At 32.9% G+C, this 10305-nt stretch overlaps 1 protein-coding gene across 3 annotated transcripts; it reads right to left on the bottom strand.

Annotated features, from left to right (window-relative positions):
- Nucleotides 1-2569: 2569 nt before the first annotated feature.
- Nucleotides 2570-8482, bottom strand: LOC109861409 (E3 ubiquitin-protein ligase RNF115). 3 transcript variants are annotated; one of them, XM_020441043.1, is made up of 8 exons: nt 8363-8482; nt 7404-7532; nt 6653-6828; nt 6416-6541; nt 5130-5302; nt 4850-4965; nt 4639-4748; nt 2570-4180 (listed from the first exon to the last, which is right to left on the bottom strand). In XM_020441043.1, exons 1-8 carry the CDS (start codon nt 8444-8446, stop codon nt 4096-4098), a joined length of 999 nt encoding a protein of 332 aa, XP_020296632.1. In that variant the 5' UTR covers nt 8447-8482; the 3' UTR covers nt 2570-4095. The 3 variants fall into 3 exon arrangements, with proteins under 3 accessions (XP_020296632.1, XP_020296635.1, XP_020296633.1); XM_020441046.1 differs by having other exon boundaries at nt 5130-5290; nt 8363-8481; XM_020441044.1 differs by having other exon boundaries at nt 6416-6538; nt 8363-8481.
- Between the last annotated feature and the right edge of the window lie 1823 nt (nt 8483-10305).

The following is a 10305-nucleotide window of genomic DNA, read 5'->3' as shown; positions in this document are numbered from 1 at the left end:
TGACACAAAATGTCTTAAATTTGCCTTCGTGTTGTCGATTACGTATGACTATGCATCATGTATTCAGCAAATACACAGCAACTAGTTGAAAACTTCAGCTCAGCATTAAGTTACATGATTTTGCAAAACATGCTTGGCTATCAGGGTATATTTGTCCGTTTTCGACATATTGTATTTTGCTGAAATTTATGACACGTGTTGTTGGCATGTTGCTCTTTATGTTAGTGATAAACCGTTGACAGCAAATACACAGCAAGTTGTCGGCAACACATGTTGAATATGTGTCATGTCAAACCAAAAACAAATGCCTGACTCGCCTTGTTTTAAATTTGCTGAAAACTCAAGCGTTTTGTTTTCGGCAACATGACAGCAAAAACGTAGACAGGTGGCTATCAGAGCAGTTTTACAGAACGGAGTTTGCGGAATGTCTATGATTGGCCGGAATTAATTCCGTAAATTCTGCATTACGCACGTTCCGCACTATTTGACTTCTCCCTGAGTCACAACTGCACCGAACCAAACCAGGTTGGGTTGGGTTAGATTAGGTTTTTTTGGTGGATGCAGAGGGGCGCAGCCCTTTGCCTAACCGTTTACAACACAAACAAAAAGAACGTAAAAAAGTCGATCTAAGCAAAATGTAACGTTTACATTTTGCTGAGATCGACTTTTTAAAAATGTTTTTCTTGTTTGTGTATATATACCCCAATAAGCAAATTGTGAAAATATTGCACAAAAATGGCATCATGAATGACGACGATTTTGCAATGATTGCATTAAGATGATTCGCCATAACATCTTTGTCAAAAATTAGAGAAGAGTCGTTACGCCTTTCCATAAGTATATACATGAATTAATTTGATTTCTTTATATGCAATTATATTTCTACATATTTTAAACATTACATAGCTGAAATTTGTTTCTCAATTATTGAACAATTTCTTTTTGAAATTAATTTTGCAAACATACTGCTAAGATGATTCGTCATATCGTTATTAGTTTGCCGAAATAGTATTTGGAAATTTATTTTGCAAACAGTTACAAATATTTTATAAAAGATCAATATTTTTACATCTATTTCTCAAAATATATCTACATAATTGCAAATCACAATTTTCATGCAAGATTTTGTCACAATTTCATAAATGTTTGCCTATCGAGATATACATACATATATACGTGTGTGTGTGTATCACATAATGTATGTATTAGATGTATACAGCGTGTCCCAGAATTGGTTTAACATCTCTCGTAGGCAGATAGAAGGAATAAAACTGAGGTGAAAAGTCCTATACCATTTTGCTAGATTCGCAATAGTTACTGAGATTTTAATTAACAAAGATCCGCGAATAAGCATGCATCGGGCTGTCTTACGCGCGTAANACTGCCCGCCGCGCTTCGCGCGCTAACGGTGTTACCCATAGCGACATATGGGAGGAGCTAATATAACAGCATATACTATAACATATACATATTAAAATATAATCGTGTGAAGCACGCCGGGCTGTCCTACGCGCGTAAGACAGCCCGATGCACGCTTATTCGCGGATTTTTGTTAATTAAAATCTCGGTAACTATTGCGAAATCTAGCAAAATGGTATAGGACTTTTCACCTCAGTTTTATTCCTTCTACCTGTCTACGAGAGATGTTAAACCAATTCTGGGACACCCTGTATATATCTATATTTATGCATTTGAGCACACACTGTGCACAAAACATATACATATATTTATCGAACAAAAATGTTTATTTTTGACATTTAATATAGGAAGTTGTCTATGTTCCATTTTATTAATTGGTTTTTACTACAGTCAAATCTCGATAAATCGAATCTCAAGGGATGAGCTAAAATCTTTGAGTTGTAAAGGTTTCGACTTATCGAAGTGCCTTTTTCCTTTCCGCGGAGCGGAAGTAAGTGAACAAAATTTTCGTATTATAGAGGTTTTCGAGTTATCGAAGTTTGACTGTATATATAACTAGAAACTAGACTTGTCCAGGTTTAGGCTTGTAAACTAAAAGACTGTCTATCTAAATTATCAACAAAAAAGAGTAAACATAAGTGTGTACAGATATGCGTAAGAATGTTTTACAAAAGCGAAGCAATAACAACGTTACGGTATGATATGGAATTTTTTCAACTCGGTAAATTCGGCTTTCTAAACACAAATTACTACTCAATGTTAACATATAAGTATGAATGTAAAGATAATATATTTAAAAATATTTCTTTTTAAACACATTTAATGTGTCAACTCGCGCGCTTCTCTTTTTGTTTTTTAAGTATTTCTAGAGAAAAAATATTTGTTTATAAATTATACTTAAATATCTATATCTTTTCGCAATCGACAGTTTTCGTTATATGTGAAAACAAGAAAATCTAATTTTCTTTTTCAACTCTATACAGAATTTTTTTGTCTGTATTTAGTTTTTTAATGGTCAAAAAGTTTTGTACAGCATACAGAAAAAAACAATACTATCTGTGTATACATAAGAATCTAAACTTGAGGTCTTATTTTAATATTTAAATACTTTTTTAAAAATAAATTTATTATCAAGAACAAAAACAAGCAATAGAGTGCAAAATAATGCGTATAATTCAAATAGAAGTTTGCTAGTAGCGTAGAATAACATCTCTTCGTGATACATAAATATATTAGCATAAGATGTTTGTCTATTGTGTAATACAAATGATGCGTAAGAATGTGCTCTATTTATGCGATAATAGTGAGAAAATTTAGATACAATATCTAAATACTAATCACATATTCTTTACTGTATATCTTATTTTATGTTTATACATTGTGTAACTTGCGTTTGTTGCAAACTACAATTATTAGATGTAACAATTTTTCTTCATGAGTATATTTTCTTAAGTATCCGCTATATATAGAAGTATGTTAGGAGGGGGATACATTCTTATATTTCTTCTGCACATTTCTTGTTTTTTGCACGCAATATGCATTTTTATGCTAAAAACAATTTCATAAACATTAAGTCACATTTCTATCGCATTAAACGGTTGTTAACACATTAAGAAAAACTGAACTCAGCGTTTCTTTCACATTTTTATTCGTCGAGACTCATATAAAAACTAAAACACATATCGTACGTATCTTACAGAACTAAAATCAAACAAAATTAGATTACTTTTTTTGTATAAAGTAAAAATAATTTGTAAAATTTATGTTTTGTTCTTTTATAGTTTATATTACTTTTACTATATCCAATCAGATATAGTAAGTTATATTGATATTTGTGTATTGAGTCTCGGCGATAAAAAAATTTATATGTAAACTTCTACGTATAAAAGTTTACATATAAGCGTACATATATGTATATAAATAATAGGATTTTCCACAAACTTGCTTGAAGTTCTACTACTCAAAAAAAAAGTTCATACATATTTACAACAATGTTTGTGAGAACTACACGAGTGTCACTTGTACGCGCCTTTATCTCATAGTTGTTTCTTCTCTTTTTTCTTTCTATCACTTTTATTAAAATTAAAGTATAAAATATTAAAAACTTTGTCTATAATAATATTTATAATTCATTATGCGGCACGTTCTCAGAATATTACTTTTGACGAAGTATTTACAAACACTAAATCAAAAATCATCATTGAATATTATAAGACTGTATTAATGTTCAATTTAATCGTAAACTGCGCAAGATACAGAATATATTGAAATTTAATCTACGATTTTCTTATTTGAATTGTTTAATATAATTGTAGTTATTAATCTTCTAACAGCGGACTAGTGGAAAATTTTTTATCTTTTATTTGATAGTTAAGTGGTCCAAAATGATTTTTTACCAAGATATTATCAAAATTATAAGTCAAAAATGAAAGAATAATCCACTGTCAGAGTATTAATCAATATATTGTATAGTTCATACATATACATACACACACGCGCGCGCGCGCGCGCACGCATCATTCATATATATATATAGCTCTTGCAAAAAGACATGTGTTGTGACGAAAAGAGTCAAAAATGGTATTACTATGTTTAAAATAGATATGATTGTAATATGAGACAAGATGACCGAAAGAAAAAATAGTATTCTCAAATCTCTTATTTAAAGTTTTAGAGCTACTCAGTAGATGACGAAGTGGATGACGAAGTAGACGATGTTCGGCTGATTGGTTGTCCTGTTCGATTTGCTTCATTTGCTGCCCTATATACACATACATTCACTACTGAATTACATATCAATGCATATTGATGTCACAATTGTTACAAAATTATGTCTTGGGTATCTTCTTTTAAAAATGTTCGCCACATTTAAATATTTCAGAATTTTTAAAAAAAGTTTTTTAACACTAGAACTACCAGCCAGTCAAAATGACTGGTTTTAAATTTTTATTTAAAAATTACTCAAATTTATGATATTGCATTTCAGAAATTTTTTGATTTTTTTGCAATATATAAAGAAATAAATTTATCAATTTGTTATACAAAATTTCTAAAATGCAAAGCCATTAATTTGAAGAATTTTTAAATGAAAAGTTACAATCAGTCATTTTGACTGGTTGGTAGTTTTAGTGTTAAAAAACTTTTTGCTTCGGTAGTTCTAGTGTTACTAATATGTACCTTAAAAAAAAACATATAAATTCTTATCATATATAAACGTACCTAAATAAAGCGGCAAAACTAGACCCAGCTAAGGTGTTTGCAGTATCTTGAGTAGTTTCACCTGGGTTTTGATTTCCTAAATTTTGTCTGCAGATAGGACATGTTCCGTGCTTGAACGAAAAGAAACAAAAATTCTAAATTAGTAAGATTTACTTATTGGTAACACGTCATACACGCGCGCGCGCACACACACAAACTTAATAACAGTTACCAATTCCAACCAGGGTACAATACAAGGTGCATGATAAACATGTTGACAAGGAAGTTGTCTGACAGGTTCTCCCAACTTGAAGTCTTCCCAACAAACAGAACATTGAAGTTTACAATCTATACAGGAAAAAAAGCATATGCACTCAGGTGTTCTTTTAAATTCTTACTAACTTTTGTAGTTTTTTTTGTAGTTTAAACTTTTTAGTAATAAATATGTAACGTTTTAGCTTTAAAAATTATAATGTTTCAGATATACATAATTATGCTATAATAATGCTTACCAACTTGACTTTGTGATATTGTAGTGGTAGGTATTTCATCAATCTGCTTGCGTGGTAATGGTGGAGGGCCAGTACCATCCATTTGATTCAATAATTGGGTAACAATAGCATCTAATCCATCACGACCCCATACATAATCTCCAGGATTTCCCAAGAACAGTCTAATATTGAATCTATACATTATTTTGTTTTATTATAGTAACACTACAATTATATAAAATTATGTATGGATCCTATATGTACTTCCATAGACTTTCTGAATATTTTCTATTCTCAAGACTGTTGGAAAAGTATGTTAAAAGCGATGATCAAGTTTTGATGAAACTTCAAAAGAAAGTATATACTTGCACATATTCTAGCAAGTACATGGTTTGATCAAATAAAAAGTCGCGCATTTACATAGAAGTTGCTCCTGATGCGATTTTGTATAGTCATTTTGTTTGAGAGTAATAGCGGTTTTTGTAATTCAAATTTTTCTACTTCAGCAATTTTTAAAATGGAACTAATTGAAAAACAGCACATCTGTGAAATTTTGTTTTAAACTTGAGACGACAGTGACAAACATATGAACTTTTGAAAACGGTCTTTAAAAAAGATACTCTGAGTCAGATCATATTTTGAGCTCAAACGCTTTCGAATAGTTTAATCTTAAAAATTGCTAAGGTGAAAAACTTTGAATTACAAAAACCATCATCACTCTCAACAAAATGACTTTAGACAACGTAAAACAGCAATAAACACTCACAGCTAAATATATTGCAATACTTTGTCATTATTTTCTTTCTTCGCTTATTAAAGAGGAACATCCCCATCTCTCTGTTATTTGATCAAACCACGTATGTATATAATATACCTATATATAAGTGAGTTTACTGTGAAATATATTCATAAAACATATAGGCCAGTTGTTTTGATTAACTTAATCAGCAGATTATTTTACACAAATTAATAATTGTATTGGTCGATTAGCCGAATTGACGTTTAATTAATGCTTGATTCTTAATCGATCGAGTAACTTAAGGCTCATCGATAACAGCTGCAACTATCTTGAATTATAACATAAATTACAACTTTACTTTGTTAGCAACTTTAGATATATATTTTCTCGTTTTTGATATCCAAAATGATTAAGCAAATATTGAGAAGCTTTAATTGGAAATAATATAAAACTGATTTTCAAAATATTATGCAAACATTGGCACATGTTGTCAATGTTCACAAAAAATATACATTTCTATTCTATATCCTGTGATGTGAGTAAACAATTGTCACATAAAATAACTTACACAGATGGTTGGGTATCTTGTCCTACAGAGTGGCCTAGACTTGCTGCTCCTGATAGATTCAAAATAAAATCTTGTATAAAATGCTCTATAGGCACTTGTAGATTCTCTTGTCTTCTACGATTGCTGCTTTAGATTAAAAAAAAAAAAATTATCAACACTTTTATTACTTTTATGAACAGTTTAATATCTTCACAAATGTTTTAATAATGTAACAGAAAAGAAAAGAAATGAATATACCTAGTGCTGCGACGTCCATCTTGAAAAGAACGAAATCTTCTTCTACTTCCAAGCATACTGTTTCTATTAGCACCACTTGGTTGTTGATTGGTATTTGACTGTTGATTAGTATATGTATTTGATAATCCCATTATCATTTCTATTATATCAGAATCACGATCTGTGCGCTGTGAGGACTATGTCAAAAAAGTATTTACATAATAATTGTATATTTTTAACATTAAGCGCCACGTCACCGATGACTTACAGTAAACTTTTAATTCAAGCTGCCAGTCATCAATGACCGACAATAAGAAAATGTAGAGAAGTAACACTGCTATTAAAAATATATTATTTTAATTTAAAACAAAAATGTCATATATATATATATATATATATTTCTGTACACAATGTAACAATAACTAATTAATTGAATCATTCTCTGATAAAAATTCTGAGTCAACTGTGGGTTTTAGTAAATCAAAAACATCTTACTTGATGAATCATTTTTATATCTGTTTTGTAATGACAATTTTTTTGTTCTTATAGATAAAATATACTACTAGATTGAGCAAACTTGCATAATACACACGCTGCTCTATAAAGACTGCTCATAGCTCATGTTTTTTTACACATGATGCACTTTATTGCATCACTCAGTTTGGCGATATTACATAAATAGAAAGATAAACACAATTGGCTTGGCGCTTAATGTTACAAACATAGAGACTTTAAAAGAAAAAAGAATGTAATATTAAACTAATTTACTCACATATCCCAAGATATCAACATCCACATCGCTCATATCTTCACTATTAACTTCCATGCCAGAACTTCCTTCATTGCTGCTACTTTCTAGCTCTTCAATGAAACCACTTGCACATTGCGGACATGTGTAATTCTAAATAGAAGTAGAATTATCATACAAATCTGTTATGTAATTATATTATATTACTCTCGTCTACTCTATTATTTTTTAAGAGATCTGTACTAAGAGATTTAAAACTGTCTAAAAAATATATGTGTCTTTGTATATGTGATATGTATGTGTATATGTAATACTTATGTTAAATGAATAATAATTTTACATATATTACATATCATATATTTTATGCTCTCTGTAGGTCAGATCTTGATTTTAAAGTAAAGACAGTGTTTTTAAAAATTTGTCAGTTTATCAAGGCATAAAGTAAATAAAATAGATTTCACTCAATAATATATTTATTGCATTATATTTTAACTCTATATAATTTTCTTAAATCTCAAGTGTATAAAACAAAGCAGTTTAAATTGCATAGTATATGCATATGTATTTATTTAAAACAGCTGAAAGGTTAATCAAAATATTTAACACATATGTATATACAGTATATATATAGTATGCAAATGTACGAATGTGTGTGTGTGTGTATATATACATATATATGTATGTATATGCATTATGTATTCCACAAACAAAACTACAGTTGTATGAGATAAATATAAAACCACTATTATAAACTTTCTACATTTTCAGAAAGTGATATAATTTGATAAACTAAAATAATAAAGAATAGATCACTAAATACTGTGTTTTGTAAAAATAAATTGAAGAAAGACATTTTACATATGATAGGGGTTCATTTTTTGGTCACGTAGAAATGTTTCGTTTTGACATATTTCCAACGTTATATAGATACTAAGATTGTGCAAACATAAATAAGTGTTATAAAACTACTACAAATTACTTACTGGTAACAAACGCTCAATTTCGACACTGCATTTGTGGCAAAAAAATCGGGACATCGGAGTCCCGTCTACAACGGCCTCCGCCATCTTCTATCTATCTCCTCACCATCCTCACTTCCTCTAAACTGCCATTAAATTTTCCAACGATGAGTATGTATATAGCATATATATATATATATAATAAATGGTCACTAATTATATATACAAACCAAATATGTGATAGATGTCGCATCGCATGGCTGCTTTCAAAACTCAGGGCTGCTTTCGAATCACTATATTACACTCGATTCAATTAGAGAAGAGAATTTCGACAAACAAAAACTCGTCCGTTTCGCACACCTCCTTTAAGGTCTATCTACGTAAGACGCAGACGCAGGTCGCAGTGTGACCGGAGCTGCACTCTTAGGTGTCCGGCCTAACCCTTTTATTATAATTTTCACCTTTTTTACTTTTTATTTTCACGGTCGCAAGCCGGGTTTTCTATACTCCCGACAAGATTTGTTTATTAACACGCATTTACTTACAGGTTTTCCCGGGTTTTCCCTGATTCGGACCTCCACGCGGAACGTATCACCTTTTCGCCTGTCTCCGTCTTGGTATTTCGCCGTCCTTGCCGTCGAATAAGCGGCTCAATTTGTTTCGGCACTTACCTGGTCATTGGCACGATACGTGTTACCTCGATGGCCCCTCCAATCCGAGCAGAGTCCCGGTTATCCAGTTTGGAATGTGCCCAATAGCACGTCTCTTCGCACTTGATGGTTCTATTGCTATCCTGGTCTGGTTTCCTAAAGCCTCCCCTTGATTATCCACGCCGTTTCTGACGTTTGTTCCTTGATAATACGGTGAGGGTGAAATGAAACGGTTCAGGACCCTTCTGTTGCACTTAGTTTTTATTAATAACTCGTTCACGTAACTACACAGTATATATATATAAACGCGTACACTATACGTTGTCAAACGCGCTCTTCTCACTGTGGGGTTTCAAACCCTTTGCTCTCAGTGTGAACAAACCCTTCTCAATTTAACAAACCAAAGTCCAGCTTTCTTATTGGCCCGGGCCTCGTCGCCGATCTAGTGACACGATTACCTTTATCCTTATTCGCGATCGAATGACTGACCTCGTTCTCGTCGGGCGCTCGCAATATATAGGTCTCTCTTCCCCCCCTGCTCGCACAAGACCCGATCTTTCCGGAACGCCCCGGATTCTGGAAGGTTCTAGATCTTCTCTTTTCTCGAGCCTTCTGGAGCCTCCTATTCTAGTCCGCACTTATTCCGCTCGGGATTGTTCTATCACGCTATCAATTATTGCTATTATATATATATGGTTTTATTCGTATTCCCGCCACCGATTTACAAAAGCCCTTTTTTTTTTCTTTTTAAACCCTAACGCGCTTACGTGTCTATATTTATTATTATTATTTTTTTTTCTTTATAACTTTCATTAATATCTATTGTCCATAGTTCTTATAGTTCTCGATCCTTCCAGAATGGATCGTTTCCCTCTATCGTGGTACATTCGGATGCGTCCGACTGTACCTCGTTTGCCGTCGCCGGCTGATGCGCCCGAATGTACATGAGGATCCGATCCAACTGCGCCTGCGCCTCCGCCGAGCTGTCCTCACCAGATGCGCGCGCCTCGGCTTCTTCGCTGCTGCCTGCCTCCGACCTTAAGGCGCGGCGCTGTAGGTCCTGCAGTTCCCGGAGCAGCTGGATCTGCAACGGATTCGTCACCGGTCGCAATATCCCCGCGAATCCTGGTTCGTGACGGGTTCCGGATGTACCGGGATTCTCCTCAGCGTACGGCGAATCCGTGTCTGGTGGATAGCTGTCTTCGGTTTCCTCTAGTGTGCCTTCGTTCCTCTCCGTTGAGTCAAACGTCTGGGTTGCCTCCTCCGCGTTTTCGGCCTCGTCGGACTGTCCTGCCTCCTGCGCTTGAAGCAATGGTT

The sequence above is a fragment of the Pseudomyrmex gracilis genome, unplaced genomic scaffold, assembly GCF_002006095.1.
Source record: "Pseudomyrmex gracilis isolate BER0280 unplaced genomic scaffold, ASM200609v1 scaffold_739, whole genome shotgun sequence".
Classification (NCBI taxonomy): Eukaryota; Metazoa; Arthropoda; class Insecta; order Hymenoptera; family Formicidae; genus Pseudomyrmex; species Pseudomyrmex gracilis.
Note: the sequence above shows the minus strand (reverse complement) of the source record. Positions and strands in the feature narration are given on the sequence as shown.

What these genes read in the sequence shown, in the direction of transcription:
- LOC109861409 (XM_020441043.1), bottom strand. Translation starts at nt 8,446, where the DNA reads ATGGCGGAGGCCGTTGTAGACGGGACTCCGATGTCCCGATTTTTTTGC. An exon ending in GATGGACGTCGCAGCACTAG is followed by an intron (nt 6,542 to 6,652) that starts GTATATTCATTT and finishes TTTAATCTAAAG; the next exon opens with CAGCAATCGTAGAAGACAAG. An exon ending in CAAGATACCCAACCATCTGT is followed by an intron (nt 5,303 to 6,415) that starts GTAAGTTATTTT and finishes AATAATGTATAG; the next exon opens with ATTCAATATTAGACTGTTCT.